The 20754-nt window shown below is 59.1% G+C and overlaps 1 protein-coding gene and 1 long non-coding RNA gene across 2 annotated transcripts in view; one reads left to right on the forward strand and one right to left on the reverse strand.

Annotated features, from left to right (window-relative positions):
- Positions 1-4145: 4145 nt before the first annotated feature.
- LOC136308871 (uncharacterized) lies at positions 4146-5657 on the reverse strand. Its single transcript, XR_010726184.1, has 3 exons — positions 5421-5657; positions 4879-5154; positions 4146-4786 (listed from the first exon to the last, which is right to left on the reverse strand). It is a non-coding gene; the product is annotated as an uncharacterized lncRNA (long non-coding RNA).
- A 2656-nt stretch (positions 5658-8313) lies between these two features.
- Positions 8314-20754, forward strand: part of TGM3 (transglutaminase 3) — a 44163-nt gene continuing 31722 nt past the window's right edge. The window contains exon 1 of the mRNA XM_066235816.1: positions 8314-8449. Within this exon, the coding sequence (XP_066091913.1) occupies positions 8443-8449 (7 nt within the window). The 5' untranslated portion in view covers positions 8314-8442. The remainder of the gene's footprint in view (positions 8450-20754) is intronic.

Genomic DNA, 20754 nt, shown 5'->3' on the forward strand with positions numbered 1-20754 from the left:
TTATTTTTTGTTTGTTTGTTTGTTTGTTTTTTTAAACGCATAGAACTAGAATCTCAATCGGTTACCTGGGAAGTTCCTACTTGATCTGTTGCAGGATCAAAGGAGCGACTCCCGGAGGACCAAGATGCTCAGACAAGTGCTGGAGGAAGAGGGGTTTATTTTAGCCGGTGAAGCGGCGTGACCCCCAAAAAAGGCAACAAACACAGAGCTCCCCGAAGTGAGCTTTTCCGAGTCCTGTGTGCCCTTACGGCTTTGGCTTGCACGGGACAAGTGCCTGATTTCTCTGACTTCTTTGTCTGCAGACCTACGTGACTTTCGTGTCCCCGGGTGGGTTGGTGAGGGGTGGGGGTATGAGAGGAGGTTTGAACCGTTTGTCCTTGACTGTTCCCGTATCCTGTTTTTGTTTTTCTTTCTGTTTTGCCTGTGTTGCAAGTTATTTCAGGGAGCTGATAAAGGGTGCACAGCTGTGGTTTGTTACTCTTTCAGACTAACTCAGTCAGCTAACTTCCAGTCCTTCCTCCCTCCCTTCCTGAGAATTAAAGAATAGTAACTGGATCCATCTGGCGAGGGCCAAGGTGGCCGATCCCATCCAACCAAGAGCCAGGACGCCAGCTGTAAAATAATTCAGTACGACGTCGTCTGGGGCTGCACCCATTTTTTACTCAGCTCATTCGGTACGTGACAAGAACAAACCAGGGAGGAAGATGCTTCCTTCACCCCCATTCATAGCTGCCTCGCTTGAAAGGTAGGGATGGGTTTGATGACCAAGCTTGGAGGTGGGGGTGGGGTGGAGTGGGGGCCGGCAGCTGACACCACTGTCCTATGAGGCTCTCTTATCAGCTCTCTGCTGAGAAGGCACTTTTTTTTTCCTCTCTCTTGTTTAATAATGTATCCATATTCGTGATTGACACGCAGACAACACAGCAAAACAAAGTCAGGGAAACAAGAACCATTTGGGTTTTTGTTGTGCGACCTCCTAGGCTTCTGGAATCCCTGCCTTGGCCGTAAGAGAGGTCAGAATCGGATCATCCCCCTCGTAGAGCCTTCCGGTCTACTTGTATGTGACTGTCTACCGCTAACGTCCTTCTGAGAGAACACGGCCGTTCTTACAAACACGGCACTAGGTTGTCCGGCTGTGAAAAATGTCATCATTGTTAAAAAAAAAATTTTGAGAAAATATAGAATTGCATAACAAATCAAGATGACCTTTTAATACTTTTTTTTTTTTTTTTAATGTCTGGGGGTGACGCCGGTTAACATATTTATACAGGTTTCGGGTGTCTAATTTTACAGCGCATCTCTGCACAACGTATTGTGTGTTCACCCCCACCCCCCCAAGTCACGTCTTCATTCACCATCATTTATCTCCCCAGTATTCTCCCGAGCAGTCACCACAGTCTTATCCACGTCCATGAGGGGTTTTCTTGTCCTTTCTTTCTTTTTGGCTCTATCCCTCCCCCTCCCTGCCCCCTGCCCTCCCCAGCCCAGCAGCTGTCAGCCTGGCTCTTTCTATCTGAGAGTCTGTCTCTATGTGCTTGTTAGTCCGTTTTCCTCATCAGAGTCCTCACCTGAGTGAGATCATAGGGTGCTTGTCTTTCTCTGCCGGGCTTATTTCACTCAGCACAACGCCTTCCAGGTCCACCCGTGCTGTCGCAAAAGGTAAAGATTCCCTCCTTTTTTATGGCCGTGTAGTATTCCACCGTGTAAGTGGATCACCACTTTTTTTTCTTATCGACTTATCTACTGATGGGCACTGGGGCTGGGTCCAGATCTTGGCTGTTGTAAACAACACTGCAGTGAACATGGGGGTGCAGGCGTTCTTTTGAGTTAGAATGGACCGTTGCGCACATTCTAGTGTAGAGCTTCCCCCACTCACCACACTCTCCCGGACAGCCCTTCACCCCTTCCCAAACCTTCCGGTTCCTTCGTGAACCACATCCATATTCGAGTGGATTATGGTCTGTCAGATGGCAAAACATATCGCCAAGCACGGAATGCACGTGATAACCAGGGAGCCTTCAGCAGGCGTGTGATTTGAACATGCCTTCCCCTTAATAAAGCCCGTTTATTATCAGTGCCTAACATGAGGTGGAGCAGAAGACTTGGAATTTGAGGTTTCAGCTTGGAGTCTGGCTTCTGCTGAGACCCACAGCCTGTCCGGGCATCCGTCTCCTCCCCGTGACCCGGGAGGTGTATCCTGAGACCTGCTTCCTAGCAGCCGGCCGGGCACAGGGGACACAATGAAGGCCAAGGCAGATCTCGCGATAACCATACGAATGTTTCACAAGGTTCGTAGCATTTGCTGCCGTGGATGACACTGAAAAATAGTTCCCTCCTCTCGCGCGCCCAACCCCTTGGGCCTTTTTCTAAAACGGATTTTCTCAACCGAATGGGAGGGACTGAGATCACCGGGCAGACGGGGGCGACGAGGGCGGTGTTCAGGGGCCTGGAAAGCCGGCGTTGCCAGGTGACCTGGGCCTCGGCATTCTCACGGGCAAGAGGAGGAAACTGGACCAAGTGACCCCTCCATGCTCCTCTGGCCCTGAGCCGCAGGCAGGTCAGGCTGTCATCCTTATGCAAATCACTTCTCTCAGCGTGGTCTGGGTGGGGCCGGTTGACCTCCCCAATCTGTTTCCCTTCTGAGAATTTACCCAACCCCGGCGACCTGCCCTCTGCCCTCCCCTCGCTGTGCCCTCAGTGCCCGGGCACTTGGGGATACGACCGCCAGGCGTGGCCCTCAGAGTCAACACACAGGGGGGTTTGGCTGGGGTTCCTCCTCTTTGCTTTGTTTGGTTTTTCCGCTGCGTGCTCGCAAATAGCCAAGTGACAGCTCAGCGGGTAAGCCAACCCTTCCCGTCCAGGGGCCTCCGACCCCGGGGTGAGCCGGCGCTGCCCACTGAGCTACCCTCCCCAGTGCCCCAGGATTGAGCATCCCCGTATGTTTCCGGGTGGAGCCCGGGCCTTGCTGGTCCTTTCCCATGTCCCCAGATGCTGCGTTCTCCAGATAAACTGGGCTGCGGTCTTTCCCCGGGGGTGGGGGTGGGGGTGGGGGTCGGCCCCCTGCGCTCCCTCCTCTACTCTCTGTCCTGCGGCCTGGAGCGCCTCCCTCTCTGTGATCTTAGATTTCAGGGAATGCCTGAAATGCCTCCTTCTCAAAAAAACAAAACTAAACTAAAAAATCACGCTTTTTTCTCTCCATCATCTGTAATCATCATCACTCTTGCTGAATTCTTTCCTCTTTTGGTTTTTACCAGATTCTGTCTTTTCAAAGAAAAAGCTCTGTGGCTCCCCGCCTGCCTGGCCTCTCTCAGTCCTGGTAAGGGACTTTCACACCCTGACCCTCCCTCCCTCTCAGGTTTTGCCTATTACCCTCGAGGCTGTGATGTTAGTCTCTGTGGGGGCCCTGCCAGCGGACTCAGCCCTGAGTTAGTAACACCATCATCACCGGTATCAGTTCAGTGACAGCAGTCTCTCCTGAAGGAGAGACCCAGAAGGACCCAGGTTTTCACGGAACCTGGTGACTCGTCAGAGACGGGGAGATGGGAAGGGGCTTTCCACCCCTCGTCCTTGTCTCGTCTTGGGTTGGCTGTGGTTCAGCTCCTGCTGTTGCTGTTGGTTGCCTAGTTACGGGCCGTGCTATTTAGCCTCTCTGAACCTCTGGCTTCTTTTCTATACTACGGATTAACAGTGCCTTCCTCGTAGGGCTGGCCCGAGGCTTCAAGGTGAACTGATGTGAAGTGTTTTTGCACAGAGCCTGGTGACACAGACTTACCACTGCCAGATATTTTTTAATTTATTTTTATTCAAGTATAGTTGGCCTACATTCTATTTTCATTTTTCTTTCTTTCTTTTTTTTTTTTTTTGTGAGCAAAAGAGAGAAGGGAAGGGGGAGAGATGAGAAGAAGCATCAACTCATAACTGAGTCACTGTAGTTGTTCATTGATTGCCTCTCATGACACACAACCGTATATTGGCTGTATTCGTTTCAGGTGTACAACAGAGCGATTCGACATGTTTATACCTTACATGGTAATCACCTCCCCCACACTCCCCTTCCCCCCCTGCACTGATTCTAGACACCATTTACCAGGTTTATTAATAGGTGGTGCATTGTTTGTTCAGGGACACAGGGGCACATTCGAGGCTCAGTGGTTAGGGAAGTCAGTGCCTCTGGTCATTTTCCAAGGGCTTTGATAGATGTCCTGTCGTGATTCCCCAGAATGCCGTGGAGGGTGGGTAGACGGCGCCCATGTCATCGTACCCACTTTTCTAAGGGGACACCGGAGGCTCAGAGAGGTTGAATGATCTGCCCAAGGTCTGTCTGATTATATTGAATAAAAACCGGTGCTCCGGGTGAGTTAGAACACGTCTCTGCGACTTAAACCGAGGTTTGCTCGGACCACCGCCAACCCTCTTTCCGCAGTGGGATGAGGGACTTGCTTCCGGCCTCAGTGAGGCTGAGACCCGGATACAGGAGAATCAGGGAGTGTGTTCCAGGCGGGGTCATTTTTTTTTTTTTTCAATAGGCGTAGAGACAGGCTGGGTTCCGGGAAAAAGGACGAGGCGCGTCTTGCCGGGGAGTTCATGGAAGAATGGCAGAAAATAATGGGAATTAAGCTCGAACACACACCCAAGGGCCTTGAATGCCAGAGTAAGGAATTGAAGCTGTGAGGGGCCACTGGGAGCCACGGACGGTTTCAGAGGAGGGGAGTAACGCGATCTCACGATGTGAGGCGTTTCCGGATCATGACTCCTTGGGAACGGTTGATGAAAACTGATATTTAACCTAGAAAAAAAGACAAGACTTCTTCGAAGGCTTTGGTGGAGGGACCGGGGGCGGGGGGGTGGGGTGAGGTGGGGGGGCAGCGTTTGCCAGACCTGGGGAAGAATGCGACTATTGCCAGGGGAAGGAGGAACCGGACTTGTTTCACGCGGGCTCCGCGAGGGATTGGCGGGGAAGCAGCGAGGGGCAGTGGGTAAAAAGCTCTCGAGACAAACTCTCAGCTCGAACGAGGAAGACCTTCCTGGTTCCTGGTCCTCTCCATGCATTTGAACCCCAGCCGACTGAGAGCCCGCGGCACACCCTGGGCACTGGGGGGCGCTGGGCACGGAGCAGTGACGGAGAGGGACGAAGTCCCCGTCCTCACGGAGCATCTATGAAGCGGGGGAAGGACACACCTTAACGAGAACCACCGCGGAAATGACAGTAACAGCCAGAACCGTCTCTGGGGCCAGCGCGGGTGTCTAAGGAGAAAGGTGTTAGGAAAGGGGACCCTTGTGGTCCGAGAGAGGCGGAGTCCATAACGTCTCCTTGAACACACATGTTGCAAAATCTTCAGCAACCCTAAAGCCCTTCATTAGAAGGAGAGAGAGAGAGAGAGAGAGAGAGAGAGAGAGAGAGAAGGCAGAGCTCAACTAACTTCTCCTTTTTGCAAAAGCCCGTATTTCCCCGCTCCGTCTGAACTGAAGTTCGAGGAGCAGAGAGAGTGTGGCCCAGCAGGAATTTCATCCTGCGTGTAGCTGGGTGACTCCACCTATGCACTGAAAATCATTTAGCCGTCATTGTGACACAGAATGCAAATCATGGCCCGCCCGCCGGCCTGGGGCCGCAGCAGCGGCCATGGCGCAAGCCTCCAGCAGCCACCCCCAAGATGGCTCAGGGCGGACTCGGGGGTGGCGGGCCGGGGGGGCACGGGGGGTGGGGGGCAGGAGGCTGGCAGGGCCCTGCTGCAGTGAGCAGGCTACCGGGGAGCAGGCGGAGCAGCAGGGGCTGGCGGGAGCACTGCTGTCACACCACCCTGTCTCCAGAACAGGGTCACCTCCGTGACTTCATGCCTCTGAGCCTCGCTCCAGCCCCGGGAGGCGTGTGGGCAGGCTGATGGGGAGACTGAGGATCCGAGATGTGCAAGGACTTTGCCGGGGTCATGGGGGGGGGTGGCAAGCAAGCTGCAGAGGCTCCTCTGCAAAACCTGACGCTCAGGACCGGGGAGCCCTTCTGAGGGGCAGTAAGGGTCCCGATGCCGTCCATGCCGGGGCGCGGCGGGCAGCGCCGGACGCAGTGCTGAGCTCTCGGTGGTGGCCGTCTCCTGTCGTCTCACGGGGTTCTCCTCCCTCGGTCTCACGGGTGAGGAAGCAGAGACCCTGAGAGGTGAGGTGACCGGCAAAGTCCCGGGGTCCTCTGTAAAGAGAGCACTGCCTCCCTGTCCCCGCTGCAAGTGGTCATCCAAGGAATGCCCAGGGTCCAAGGCTTCTCGGCTCCCAGCCCAACAATACCAGCAATAACTATAATAATAATAATAATAATAAAAACCTCTGTTTCTTTACAAGACACTTGAGAGTGGGCGGGGCACGTGTGCATCCATTCATCCCGTCTGACTCCCACAGTCCTGGGGATTTCTCGCGGGACTGACTGGCCACAGGAGGGCCATGTCCCCATCCCAGCGAGTGCCGGGGGCAGGGGACAAGACCCTCACGCAAACCTCCTCCTCACAGTCCAGCCCTCCTTGCCACACACACCCTCTCTCTCTCTCCCTGTTCTGGGTCACCTGCCAGAGCCCACGGCAGTCATTCTGTCTGGCCCAGCGGCAGAGCCACCTGTCCCTTGGAGCCACCGGAAGCCCGGGAAAGAGGGAGGTCCCCGCCTCTCTCTGGCAGCCGACCTCCAGGTCAGGTGAACAGGTTCTGCACCCGCTCACATACGGATGTGCATGTCCTGACTGCATAGATTCAGGTTAAACACCTTCCCCCCCACACACACACACACACACAACTCCCCGCCAAAAAATAGCAATAAAAATAGTTCCCATGTCCTAGGATCGATATGAAGATAGGGAGGAAGGTAATAGGTGCGAAGTGGTTAGCCAGTGCCGCCCGGCGGTGAGCCCTGAACCGATGGGAGCTGTCCCCGCCTTCACGGCGCGCGTGACTGCTTCACGCAAACGAGCGTCCGCGCGCCCCTGCTGCGTGGCCCGCCCACACTGGGTTTCCGAGGTGGGAAATAATATTCAGCCTGTGCCTTCACGGAACTCGGTCTAGCGCTCGGGCGAACGCACCCAGATCCTCCTTCTCGGGAGATTCCGATGGTCACAGAGGTCCCATGACGTTCAAAATGCTGTTTGGAGCGAGAAGACGAAGGTTCCTCTCCCCCCCCCCTCCACCCCGCCCCTGTCTATTGGGTCTCACCTTCCTCAGGACCCAGCACTCCCCACCCCGTCTTCTCAAAGACCCTAGGTTGTCACCGTGGTGCTGGGCCTTCATTCCCGCTCCAAATCCGGGGTGGGGGCCCTGGGACACTTCTGCTCTGTCGTGAGTCCTCAGAGCTTTAGCTGTGTTGTGAAACTCGCTTGTCTATCATGGATGAAATGTTGGCGTTTGTAAATATCCATAATAGGATCTCCTGGGGGGGGGGAATCTATATATCCCCTTAAAACAACACGCAAGCAAACAAATAAACGAAGGAAAACAGAATTCCTGCTGCCCCTCTTTTTTTTTTTTTTTAAAGCAACATAGACCCTGGGCCCAGAGGGGGTCCGTGACTGACCCTCCAGTCCAGCAGACAGCATGTGACAGAACTGGGTTGGAACCATGTCACCACTACAAGATCAGTGGCTGTCCCTGAAGCCTCATTCAAAAGAACCGTTCCCCACCCTCCCACCCCAACCTACACAGTCTGGAATCAAACTGGCATTCGAATCCAGATGGTATCAGGCTTCTTAACCCGTCCTGGGTCACGTCCCTGCACTTTGGACTTGCATCGACTCATGCGATGCTTTCCTCTCTTTAGTGAGTTGACGAGAGTGATTACAACCAGACACAGAAGAGGCTTCCGTGGCCCCGAGGTCAGCCATGGCCCAGTGGGCACTGGACCCGGTGGCTGCTTCTAACCGCAGCCCAAACGCTCTTTCTGTGCTGGGTGTCCCACCACCCTGTACAGGTGGAAGCCACCCCTAGGCGTGCATAGAACACGAGAGAAGACTGAGCCGTGTCCACGCTCCCGGGTTCTGCGGAGACCTCGCTCGGGAGACTCCTTGGCTCCAGCTCCGGGACCAGATACTTCAAGAAACACCACGGCCAACCTTCCTAAACCCTAAAATCCAGAGAGGCGTTCGTCTTTGGGAGGAAAAAAAAAAAAAATCTCCAAAGCGAACTCTTTCTTCTCTCCCTTCTTCTCCCCAAGCCGAGCAGGTGTTGCACAAGCAAGACCATTGGCGCGCTCCCAGTGGGGGACGGGGGATGTCGTAAGAAACGCTTACAGGCACTACAGGAATGACCTGGTGCCTCGCCCCACCTCATTACGATTCTAATTGGGGTGTGGAGGAGAGGCTGCTATAAATGGTAAGGCGATCCCCAGCAGGCAGCTGGCCTCCCCACTCACTCACTCAACTCACTCCTGCCATTCCCAGCGGAGCCCCAAGGAGAGGAAGAGGCCGAGGAAGGTGAAACATGACAGGTGAGTGCGTGCGGCATCGCCGCCGCCGCCGCTGGCTGCGTGCGGGGCGCCCGGGCTGCTCCTGGACCAGGGCGTCCGGCTCAGGTCAGCCGCCTGCCCCGGAGGAGGCTCTGAGGGCTGGAGCTTAGCCTGTCAGGATTCTGTCCTTTCCCGGAGGCTGGCCCAGTCTCTGCAGCCTGGTCCCCTGGGGAGAGGGGGGGGCGTGGGACGTATTTGGGATGTCGGTCCTGAGTCGCGGGCCGGGTAGCCGGTGCGGCTGGAGGTCACACACATCCCCTCAGACTGGTGGCCGGGCTTCCCCGCGTCCCCCTTGGCGCGGTTTGGCTAGCTGTCAGGAGCGCGGGCGGAGAAGAGAGCACCTCTCAGAGAGGCAGGAGGAATGCAGAGGGTGACAGCCGGTGACTTGATTTAAAAGAAACCGTGAGCAGCGCCAGAGTGCTCCTAAGTAAACTGCACCTGGGCAGGGAAGCGGCCCAGCCTCTGGGAAGGGGGCCTTGATGGGCTGCAGGCTCCCCGGCAGCAGAGGCAGGCGTGCTGTCAACACGGCCCCTCCAGGCAGCCCCCAGGGGAGACGGGGCTGGATAAGGGCGGCAGGGACAGGAAGCACGGCTCCTTCAGCTCGTGGGCAGGGCCCCTGTCGAGGATTGGGGCTCCTGAGAGACAGACAGCACCCCTGCGGAGCGGGATGCTCACCGCCCCTGGCCTGTCCCTGGCGGGCGGGCGGGCGCTCAGTCCAGCGCGTTGCCAAGCCCAGAGCGTGAGTCAACCCCGCTGTGGACGGCGGCGAGGGCCGCAGGAAGGCTTGCCGGGGGGACCGCTGAGCACGGTGCGGAAGGCCACAGTGCCGGTTACTTTCGGGGACGGCAGACCGGGACAGGGTGGCTGCAGACCGGGACAGGGTGGCTGCCGGAGGAACCCCCCCCACGCCCCCCCCCTCCCGCCGCCCGGCTTTCTCCTGTGAGCCTGCGTGGGTGTGTCAGCACACGAGCTGGCTCTAGGAAGAGGCGCTTCGGAGCTGGTAGACGGAAGGGGAGGTCAGCTGTCCCCGAAGCCACGGCCTTCCCTCCAGGCGGCCAGAGCGGGGCCAGGAAGGTCTTAGAGGCTTATCCAGTCGCTCAGACAGTTGGCGGTGGCAGCACCCAGGCTGGGTCCCCCACCCCCACCCCCACCCCCACCCCGGGCTTTTCCCACCGTGCCCTGTTACCAGAGCCGAGTTCACCCACGAATGTGTGTGACATTCAGGACACAGCAGAGCGATGCTGAGCCCTGTCACCACCCAGCCGCAGGTCCCCAAGGGCCAGGTAGATCGACGTCCATCCGGGCTCCTTCCGGTCCGGGTGACTCTCACCTGGAGAAGAAAGCAGGGACAGAGAGGGCTGGGCCCCAGCCGTGCTCACCCCCTGGGGGCCTGTGCCATCCCTGCTCTGCCCCCACCCCGCCCCCCACAAATGGCCTCACACCAGCCCGCTGGGGAGCCCTGCGTGACACCCCGACGGCCCCGTGTGTCAGTGCCCATGAGTCATGGAGAACGCGTTAACCTCTTAGACCTCTCAACATCTAAACCAACCGGAGGTCCTCTGAGGTCACGGCCGGGCGTGGAATGACTGGTTGGGAGAAAATGAATGTGTTAAAAGGCGGGGAACAGACGAGGGATTACCTTGACTCCCTTCAATTCGCCGCGCACGCTGAGCTCCTAGCTCAGCTCCTGTCACCCGGGCCGGGCAGCGCTCGGCCAACGTCTGGTGAATGACTGTATCTGTTGGACACCTGGGGACAGGAGCCACAGGAGGGGTCTGGGGAGGGCGGGGAGGCCTGAGCTGCGGTCCCCGTCGTCCCCCGTGAGCTCTCCGCCTGGTCGAGCTTGGTTTTACGGGGCCGGGGGGTGTTCTGGGTGGAGGGAACCGGAGAATGAAGGTGGCTGGGTCCGCAGGTATGACCCAGAGGACTATCAGCTCAACGTATGCTCGTCGGAGAGAGCTGTGCCCAGCTTCCAACTTGAGGTTCTTGTTGGAACCGGCATGGGTTCAGTGACCGTGGCTCCCAGTGGCGAGGGCAGCCCGGGCTATGGGTGGGATGAGAGGGTGAGAGGAGGGTGATAGTTGACCCTTGAACGTGCATTTGCACTGGGTCCGCTTATATACACAGGTTTTTCAAATTGACCTGCACGGTTCAAACCTGAGTTGCTCCAGGGGTTGACTCTTCTGTTGAAGATCTTGTGTCTGCAAGGGGGTACATGGGTCTTTAACTCTGAGGGCAGCGGGCACCCCTAACCCCCAACCTCAGCTCCCTTAATCCCCCCTGGCCCCACATTGTTCAAGGTGTGGCACCCTCCGCCGGCTGCCCCCGAGTCCAGGGCCCCTGGGTGGACACAGACCTTGGGTCCACTGCAGAGTGGAAACCTGGTTCCCATCCCCAGATCCCCCTGGAGGCCCTGGGTCAGGCGCAGAGTCCTCAGGATTCAGCCATGACCGCAGATGTCCTGCCTGCAAACGGCCAGAGCCCCCCCATTCCAGGGGCTGACGCTCGGACCCCAGGCGGCACGCTGGCCCTGGAGGCGGGGACCCGCCTTCTCTCTGGCTTCACTCCTCAGTCTACCGAGAACCCCGTGCCATTCCGGGCCGCGGGTCTACGCCAAACGCCTCTCCTTGGGACTGGGTCAGCAGCGGCTCTCTCTCCCGTGTTCCTGCCTCTTTCTGGTCTGGAAGTCCAGGAGGGTCCCGGGTTCTCCTCGCTCGGTTCAGCCACCTGGACCCCCGCGGTCTCTCCGGTCTCCCTGAGAGCGGGCAGCCCCCTGGGCTCGGGGGCCCAAGGCTTCAGGCGCTCAGTGTCCGTCCGTGATCGCACAAGCTGCCTCTGCCCCCCATCCCAGTCTCACCCACCCGCTTTCTTTTTCTGGGGCAGCAGCTGCTCCCGGGTCATCGGACGCTGACCCACTAGCCGCTGCCTCCCCCTGGAACGAGGGCCGCCCATACTTCCGCCTCTGTTACCTGGAACGACCTCGGACGAGTCCACATCCGGGGACAAGCTCTGCCTTAACCCTCAGCTCTGCCCCCTCGCAGCTGAGGGATCCTTGGGGGGCAGGTTCCGTCACCAAAGCGTCTCAGTTAGTTCCCTCGGCTCTACAATGGGGTTGTTGTGGAGCCCCCCCTGTGTGTGCTCGGCCCACACAACTGACTCATTCGGGGGGAACTTTTCATGAGCCTGGAGGAAAACCCTCCGAGATGAAGTCCATTTCTTAGTCAAAGGTGATTCTCGGGGGGGGGGGCCTCTCCCACTAGGAGCCCCCGCCCTGCGCCCCCCCTGGCCAGCATTCCCGAGTCCCCAGGGTCCCCGCCCTGCACCCCCCACCCCCCGGCCAGCATTCCCGAGTCCCCAGAGCACCCCCTTGCCCCCCCCCGCCAGCATTCCCAAGTCCCCAGGGCCCCCGCCCTGCGCCCCCCACCCCCCGGCCAGCATTCCGAGTCCCCAGGGCCCCCGCCCTGCGCCCCCCACCCCCCGGCCAGCATTCCCGAGTCCCCAGGGCCCCTGCCCTGCGCCCCCCACCCCCCGGCCAGCATTCCCGAGTCCCCAGAGCACCCCCTTGCCCCCCCCCCGCCAGCATTCCCAAGTCCCCAGGGCCCCCGCCCTGCGCCCCCCACCCCCCGGCCAGCGTTCCCGAGTCCCCAGGGAGCTGCTCTGCTCACCTCGGGTAACTCTCTGCGGGGCCTCCACCCTGCTGGGCCCGGCTCCCAGCTGAAGCAATCAACCTCCTCCCCAGGGCCCGCATGCCGGCCAGGGGTGTGAGCTGACGCTGGGAAATTATTTTCTCAGCAGCCCAGAAGTGGAGGGAACGGCCCCCCCCACCGGAGTCTTCGGAAGGGGCTGAGAGATGGGTTCAGGAGGGGCAGGCATTCCCCTCTCTTAGCTTTGCTTTCCTCCCTCATAAAAGGGAGGCAGTGATTCCTCCGCCCCCACCCCACCCACCCACCCACCCGTGACCCGGCCTCCCTCCCGAAGCTGCTGTGTGGCTCAGGGCGAGAGGCTCAGTGTGAGAGTTTGAGTGAGTGTAAGGTGATATATCGACCCATGGTAGTGATTCTCTGTCCTGGGTGCTATTACAATCACCAGGAGAGTTTTTTAAAAGAGAGAGAGAGAAGGAGAAAGCCAGTGCTGTCTCTAACCCAGAAATTCTAATTGCACCGGCCTGTGGTGGGGCTCAGACCAGTCTACACTCTCCTGGGGATTTCCACGTGCAGCGAGGGTGGAAATGAACTTGTCCAGGAGTCCTTCTGTTCCAGGAAGGGGGGTCTGGCCCCGGGAGCCTTGCCTGCCCAGGGCCAGCCTGCAGGGAGGGTGTGGGCTCTCAACTCTGCGTGGAGAAGATTTCACGGCAGGAGTCCAGGCGGTGCTGAGGGTGCGTGTATGAAAGCCGGGGAGAGCCCGGCCGGCTGGGGGGCAGCTTCCGCTCAGTGGAGAGTCAGGAAAAGGGGGGGGGCTTAGAGACGGGTTCGGGGTGTGGGCCTGGGACCAGCTGCCTCTGCCCACGGCTGCCCTGGTTGCAAGTCTCTTTGGGGACCCTCGGAGTCTCGGAGCTGCCGGCCTGCGGGGGGAAGGGAACAGCTCCCGCGTGCTCCAGGGAAGGAGAGCGTGCACGGGGCGCTTTGTTTGGAGGGTTTTAAAAGCTGGGAATTTAGGGGAGATCCCAATAGAACAACAGAATATTCATCAGCTTTTTTCCACGGGTGCTGTTTCGGGGCCGTGGTCTGTACCGGTTGGTCCGTGCCGAGTCAGGGGGTCATCACCGGTCCTGGCATCACCCTCCTGGTTTTTTGCTGCCTTTCTGGGCCTGGAGCTGAGACACAGCGGAGGTCCGGGCATCCCCTCGAGGGAGGTGAGCCTCTGCCTCTGGCTGTGAATTGCTCAGACAGCCTGTTCAGCGTCTTGTCTCAGTTTTCCCCCTTCTACCCGCAAGGAGTGGTCCTAGCTTCTCGCCCCTCCGCGTGGCCTCTCCCCCCTCCGCGTGGCCTCTCCCCCCTCCGCGTGGCCTCTCCCCCCTCCGCGTGGCCTCTCCCCGCTCCGCGTGGCCTCTCACCCTGACCGCATGACGTCGGGCGGGCAGCCGGCTGCAGGTGGCAGCGCTACCTCCCTGGCACCTTCCTGGAACCACCCCCCTGTACCACCCCTCCCCCCCTTTGGCAGCCTGGAGCCCCACGTGGTCAGACGAGGCCGGCGGGCCGTCTGGGCTTGGGTCCAGGCTCTGCCTGACTGTGCGATACTCGGCCGGTGACGTCACCCGGACTGGACTTTCAAATCCCTCATCCATGAAAATGGGGATAATAACACCATGGGGTTTGTGTGGCTATTTAATATGACATAGCACGAAGTGAAATGCTTAGCGCACGCAGTGCCTGGCGTCCCCAACGGCAACAACCCCCCCCCAGGAAAACTCCTGGGTTGCGTTTTTGCCATTCTGTGTGGGACCCCAAGGGAGTTGCACCCCCCTTCAGCTTCTGAAGGTGCAGGTGCTAGGGATGAGTGCGTGTGGGGTCCCAACAGTATCCCCCCAAGGGAGGGTGGGCCGGTTTCACTGTCTCCTTCTCTACCGATGGGGAAAGTACGTTCCAGAAACATTGAGACTGTGCCCCAGGCCTTGGCCTTCCCGACCGCTGGTCCTGGGGGCCTTCACTTCACCCCGGGGGGGCCTCACTGGCCCCTCACTCAGCCAACTGGATGCCAAGCAATCGTGCCCCTAGCTCATGCCGCACAGGGATGGCACGTGTCTGACTCTGGGGGAGAGAGAGAGGGAACAGGCACAGGCGAGAGAGGGGTGGGGGGGAGGAAAGGTGAGAGCCAGGAGCTGGCAGGGTTCCCTGTGCCGTGGGGAAGGGCGTTGGGAATGACCCACGTCCCCTCCGGGATGACAGGGATCCAAGACCTGGATCCCGGGCCAAGCTCTGCTCCTGAACCACTCTGTCACCTGGGCAGATGGCCTCCGCAGGCGGGGCCTCGGTTTTCTTACCTGGGCTGTAGGAGGATGGGGTTCTCCAGGCTGCGGGGGCCACCTGTTCGCAGGCTGTAGTAAGATCAGCTTAGTCAGTGGGTTATGACCAGCAGTGAAAATTAAAGCGGAAGAGAAAGAAACAAAAAAACAAAAAACACATCGGTAAGAGTCCGTACTGTTTTGTGAAACTTTATGTCAGGGAGGGACCCAGGCATGGACACAGGGTGTAAAGACGTATTTCTTCATGGGGGGAGGGGCTGTCTCTAAAAGTGCTTGAAGGCCGCTTGACGGGCTGATCTTTGTTTATCAGCTCTAACGAACTCTAGAAATCTGGAAGGTAAACGTATGTCTTCGCCTAGAGAACAGGCACAGGCGGCGGGTGGGTGGGGGGAGACACAGCCGCGGCCCATGGGCCCCCCGGCCCACAGCTCTCCGCTGGGGTCCCCCCCCCCCGGAACGGGAGGCGAAAGACCCCAGCCACTGGCCCGTAGCCAGGTCCTCCTTACCCACCTCTGCCTGACGGAGCCAAGAGGCGGAGGGGAAAATAATATGGAATGTCCACTGTGATTGAAACATTTTTAAAACTTTTTTTTCTTAAAAAAAAAAGAACACATGCTAAGTGAAAGGAACCAGACCCACAGACCACACATGGGCGTGAGTCCGTTCTTGAGACGTGTCCGGAGGAGGCGAATCCAGGGGAAGGGAAAACAGCTGCGTGTTGACCAGGGGCGGGAACCGGGGAGAAGTGGGGGCGGGGTTCTCTGGGGCTGACGAAGACGTTCTAGAACGAGACAGCGCTGGTGGCCGCGCACACTGGGAACGGACTAGTCCCCGCGGGACGGTGGCGCACTTTAACACGGCCAACGTGCTGGGTTTCATGTGCTGTGGAAGTTACCTCCATTTATAAAAATAATCATAAAGTTAAAAGGAGGTTGCCTGGAAGTTAGTATATTAACTCCCTCCTCCAGGTCATCAGCCAGAGCTCATTCACATCACACGCACGCGCACACATGCACGCGCACGCACCCCCGCTGCAGCGGAGCCTGGAAGGGCAGTGCCCGTGCACACGGCGGGTGTTGTTACCAGGAAAGAAGGAGGGAATGGACACAGATGTGTAACAGTCCCGCCACATCAGGACCGCTGGTGGCACTGACGTTCTAGGGGGTGGGGACTGGGGGGTGCGGCGTGGAATTGTGGGAAGAGCCCTCGAATGAGCGTCCAGAGATACTTCCCTCCGGACCTCCAGGTCCTCGCCTCTGGACGGGGTGGGAGTCCAGGACCTGCCTCCCAGGACGTTTTTCCCTCTGATGTTTTTAAGAGTGTGTGTTAATGAGTCAATTACAGGGTGGGGGCAAGGCTCCTTTTATTTTATTTTTTCCCTTTCATCCAGCCTGGTGCGGAAGACAGCCCTGGGACTTCTGAATGTCCCTTGTCTTTGTAGACTTCGAGGGTCGTGGGTCTCCCCAGCCCCTGCCCTTTCCCTCCCAGGACACACTCTGGCAAAGCGGGCTGTGCATATGGCTACCTCGCAGGGCGGTGGGGGCGGGGGAACCATGGAGCCCAGTAACCCGCAGGCAGACAGGGTTGTCAGCTCCTCCATCGAGGGCTGGCACAGCCCGTCCTGGGGTCCAAGGGCAGCAGGGAGCAAGAGGAGAAGGACTTCAGAAACCACCCCGGAGGCTTATGAGCGGGCTCTCCGCCCGCCCGTCCCCGCCCGTCCCACCCCGGGACACAGAGGCGCTGGGCTGTTCCCCTTCTGGTCCCCGCCCGCCCGTGTAAATGCCTTCTTGGAGCACAGGAGCCCCCTCCAGGGGGCTCACTCCTGCTTCCCTCAGGGTACAGATGCGGGGCAGGCAGGACAGCACAGAGTGGGGGACCCCCTCCCGCTGGCTGGGTACCTTCTGGACTGCAGGTCCTGCGCGCCCCCCCCCCCACTCCAGGCAGGGACCTGGGGGCCACAGCAGCAGAGGAGGGCCAGGGAGACCTGCCACTCCCTCGATGGTGACCTCACGTCAGAGCCGTATCTCTCTGAGCATCAGCTTCTCGTTTCTGTCGGGATTCCACTGACATTGTGTCAAGTGCTCTGTGTACTGTTAGCAGCGGTTGACAGGCAATCAGCGGACGGCGAACGTGGGTCCTGCTTCTCCTCACCCTCCAGCTCGGAGGAGCCTTGCACATCCCGCGAGCACGGTGACAGAAGCAGCGATGGGGGGGGGGGGGGGAGCACGCCAAGTGTCTTCCAGCTCCTTTCGACGTCTCTGCAGACAGGGCGCCTGGAGCTCAGTCCGCTCTCCGCCATGTTCCCTGTGGACCAGCCGGGGGCCTCTGGGTGGCAGGGCGCTGTCTCGCTCTCTGCAGAGCCGCGGCACAGAGTGCAGGACCCCTGGCAGAGTGGAGAGAGACGGGGACCTGTGGGGGGGGGGAGGCTGAAGCCGGCTTTACGTGTGGAATCCCTGAGCCCCCCTTTCCTCGCCCCTGTGTTTGACCGAGACTGTCCGGGGAACATTCATCCTGCTCTCACAGAACTCATGGTCTGGAGCAGAGGGCTTCCATTGGCGGGGGTGGCGGGTGGGGTGCGGTGGAGAGAAGACAGGCATCCTTTTACGTTTGGGAGAAGGATGGGGCATCTCTAGGGGGTTCATGTTATCTGAACCCACATGTTCCTTGGGGTTCTTCTTTTTTTTTTTCTAAACCAAGACAAGGAACAGAGCTCTACCTAATTTCGACTGGCAGGGGTCGCAGCAGGCAGTGTGCCAGGCTGGGGAGGAGACGGGGGTGGAGAGGTGGGGCCGTAGCCTGGAGAGAGCGGGCAGCTGTAAGCCCCGGAGAGCCCAGCTCGGGGCTGCCGGCGGGGGTCTCGGATCAGGGCTGTCTCCCTCCAGCCTGGGCGGTCAGGAGCGGTCATCCTCTCTCCTCGCCCCCCTCTGCCCCTCTATTCCTCCCTTTGCCCTTCCCTTCACCCAGCAGGTCGTGCCCAGTGCACGCACATCTGGGTTTTTCTGAGTTTGTGCCAAAACTTAGTCATTAACCCTTTCAGCAGCTCTTTGCTGAGTGGGCGGACAAGCACGAGAACGAATAAGAGGCTGTGTGGATGCAGGACACGGGAACACACTGAGCGGGCGGCCAGGTCACCTCCCGGTCACCTCCCGAGCCTCCCTCTGCCGTAGCTGGGTTTGGTTCTCTCCCCCCCCCCCCAGAGGCTGGACTCCACTTGGGGGAGTATCTGTGACGATTCCCCTGCCCATCCCCAAAGCTGCACGGGGGTGGGGGCTGGGGGAGGGGGCCGGGGGAGTCCCCAGCCCCAGGTCCACCCTGGGGCCACACCCTCTTCACCTCACCTCTCCCTCTCTGGACAGTGGCCTCTGCTCCAGCCAGATAACACCTGCTCTCCCGTGCCCGGGCCTCCCCGCCCGCGGCCCAGAACGCAGGCTGCTCCATTGCACCTGGCCAAGTTCTCTCTTCCTTCCGCATTTCCACGAGGCTTGTTCTGATCCTTGCAACGGAGAGGGACTCTTTCCTGCCTGCCTCTCCTAGACACCTTTCCCGGGGTGGGGCGGGGGGTCCGATTTACCCTGTCCCGTCATTCATTCATTCCCTCCTCGCCTGGCCCACCGCTGAAGCTCTTTGAGGGTCAGAACACGGCCAACATGGCGCCCAACCTGGTGGCCTCGAACTAATATCGGCCCTCTGTTCATTTTATTGAATGAATGCCCTCCCCCCACCACGGTCACCTTTTCTTATGGACTGAATCTTAAGCTCTGGTCATGATGGTCATTGCGCGACCTTAGTTTGTGTGTGTTCGTTGGTTCATCTGATGCCCTTATTCCTTCGTTGATACCCATGGTCCTGAAGGGAGTCAGCCATGTGCAAAGGCCTCAGGACACAAACATCAAGAGAGCACGTTCTGATGAGCAGGGACAGGCACCTATGAGGAGCCGCTGTGCCCACACCCTCGTGGCTGTGGCCTCCTCGCGGAGACAGAAACCTCGCTGGCCTGCGGAGGAATAGAGGAGGCCACGGCTCTGGTGTAACTCAGAGGAACGACGCTCTGGAAAGGGTGGTGTAGCCTAACGTGTTCGTACCTTACGGTGTCGCTCGTCAACCAACCCTTCTCGGTTTCGCTGGGTCACCTGCGCCGTCGTCGTCGTCATCGTCGTGGTGTGAGAAGACGTGGGGTGGGGAGGCTGGGGGCGGGGGCAGTGAATTTCCAGCTGTGTGTCTGCAGGGCATTATTATCCAGAGAGCTCGTGTCCCTTTGACCGGCTCCTGTAGACGGCTCTTGCCAGTGAGCCTGTGAATGAGCCCCGTCTCGAGGCTGAGGCACGCGGCTCAAAGTCGTGCTGACCCCACCCACCCCCAGGGTCAGAGGCCCGGGCTGGCCCCAAGGTGCTGCGGGGATGCCGTCTACAATACGCAGCCAACACTGGCTGGATGTCGGGGTGGTGAGAGGCACTCGGTGTTGGGGGAGGCGCAAAGGGAAAAGCCAGCAAGGGTGGTGACCTGGAGAAACGGAGCCGCAAGCGAGGTAGTGACCTGGAGAAACGGAGCCACAAGCGAGGTGGTGACCTGGAGAAACGGAGCCATAAGCTAGGGTGGTGACCTGGAGAAATGGAGCCACCAGCAAGGTGGTGACCTGGAGAAACAGAGCCGCCAGCGAGGGTGGTGACCTGGAGAAATGGAGCCACAAGCGAGGTGGTGACCTGGAGAAACGGAGCCTCCAGCGAGGTGGTGACCTGGAGAAACGGAGCCGCCAGCGAGGATGGTGACCTGGAGAAACGGAGCCGCCAGCGAGGTGGTGACCTGGAGAAACGGAGCCGCCAGCGAGGTGATGACCTGGAGAAACGGAGCCGCAAGCGAGGTGGTGACCTGGAGAAAAGTAGCCGCAAGCGAGGGTGGTGACCTGGAGAAACGGAGCCGCAAGCGAGGTGGTGACCTGGAGAAACGGAGCCACAAGCGAGGTGGTGACCTGGAGAAACGGAGCCGCAAGCGAGGTGGTGACCTGGAGAAAAGTAGCCGCAAGCGAGGGTGGTGACCTGGAGAAACGGAGCCGCAAGCGAGGTGGTGACCTGGAGAAACGGAGCCGCAAGCAAGGTGGTGACCTGGAGAAACAGAGCCGCAAGCGAGGTGGTGACCTAGAGAAACGGAGCCACAAGCGAGGGTGGTGACCTGGAGAAACGGAGCCACAAGCGAGGGTGGTGACCTGGAGAAAAGTAGCCGCAAGCGAGGTGGTGACCTGGAGAGAGACGGAGCCACCAGCGAGGTGGTGACCTGGAGAAACGGAGCCACCTCCCATTCTGTTGGAAGCCCCAGCCACCAGGTAATGGCGTGAAAAGGGGGCAGAATACGGGGTTCTCCGGGCCGGTTGGGTGATGCTACACTGAACACCCGGCCTGTTCGGGAGGGCCGAGGGCCAGCTGGCAGGCAGAGGGGACGGCACTCGTGAAGGCGTGAGTGGTGTCGGAAAGGACAGGTGGGTGAGGGGGGAGCTCTCGCCGAGCTCAGGCAGGGTCTTTGATTGGAGTGTGACTTTCATTCCTGGAAGTCTGGCCCTGCCCTGGCTAGCCCTGCTGAAAAGCTGTCCCCTAGGCCAGTGGTCCCCAACCCCCAGGCTGCGACCGGTACCGGTCCGTGGGCCATTTGGTACCGGTCTGCAGAGAAAGAATAAATAACTTACATTATTTCCATTTTATTTATATTTAAGTCTGAATGATGTTTTATTTTTTAAAAATGACCAGATTTCCTCTGTTACATCCGTCTAAGACTCACTCTTGACGCTGTCTCGGTCACGTGATACATTGATCTGTCCCACCCTAAAGGCCGGCCCGTGAAAATATTTTTGGACATTAAACCGGTTCGTGGCCCAAAAAAGGTTGGGGACCACTGCCCTAGGCCGCTCCTCCTCTTCCGGAAAGCGGCCAGAGGAGGTGACCTCTGAAAACGGCTCCCTGTTCGCTTGACTCGGAGAGCCTCACAAAAGCGTGCAGATCAAGAGGTCCAAGACTTCATGTTGACTATCAGTACATTCCTGAAAGCCGCCCAGGCCATCAGGAGGATGCCTCTCCGAAAAGCCACCAAGCATCTGAGAGCTGTCCCTTCTCAGAAGCCGCGGGTTACCCTTCTGTCGTCACCGCGGTGGGGCTGGTTGGTGGGCGTGCCCAGGCCAACGCAGGGGCGGCGGCCCAAGAAAGAGCGCCGGGTGTTGGCTGCACGTGCTTCAGAACGCAGAGAGGGGTGCTGAGTTCCACGGGCGTGGACGCAGATTCTCTGGTCACCCGGCACAGTCAGGGGGCGGATGAGCTCGTGCGCGGGCTCTCCCTGCCGTCCG

Source organism: Saccopteryx bilineata, chromosome 6, assembly GCF_036850765.1.
Source record: "Saccopteryx bilineata isolate mSacBil1 chromosome 6, mSacBil1_pri_phased_curated, whole genome shotgun sequence".
NCBI classification, from domain to species: Eukaryota; Metazoa; Chordata; class Mammalia; order Chiroptera; family Emballonuridae; genus Saccopteryx; species Saccopteryx bilineata.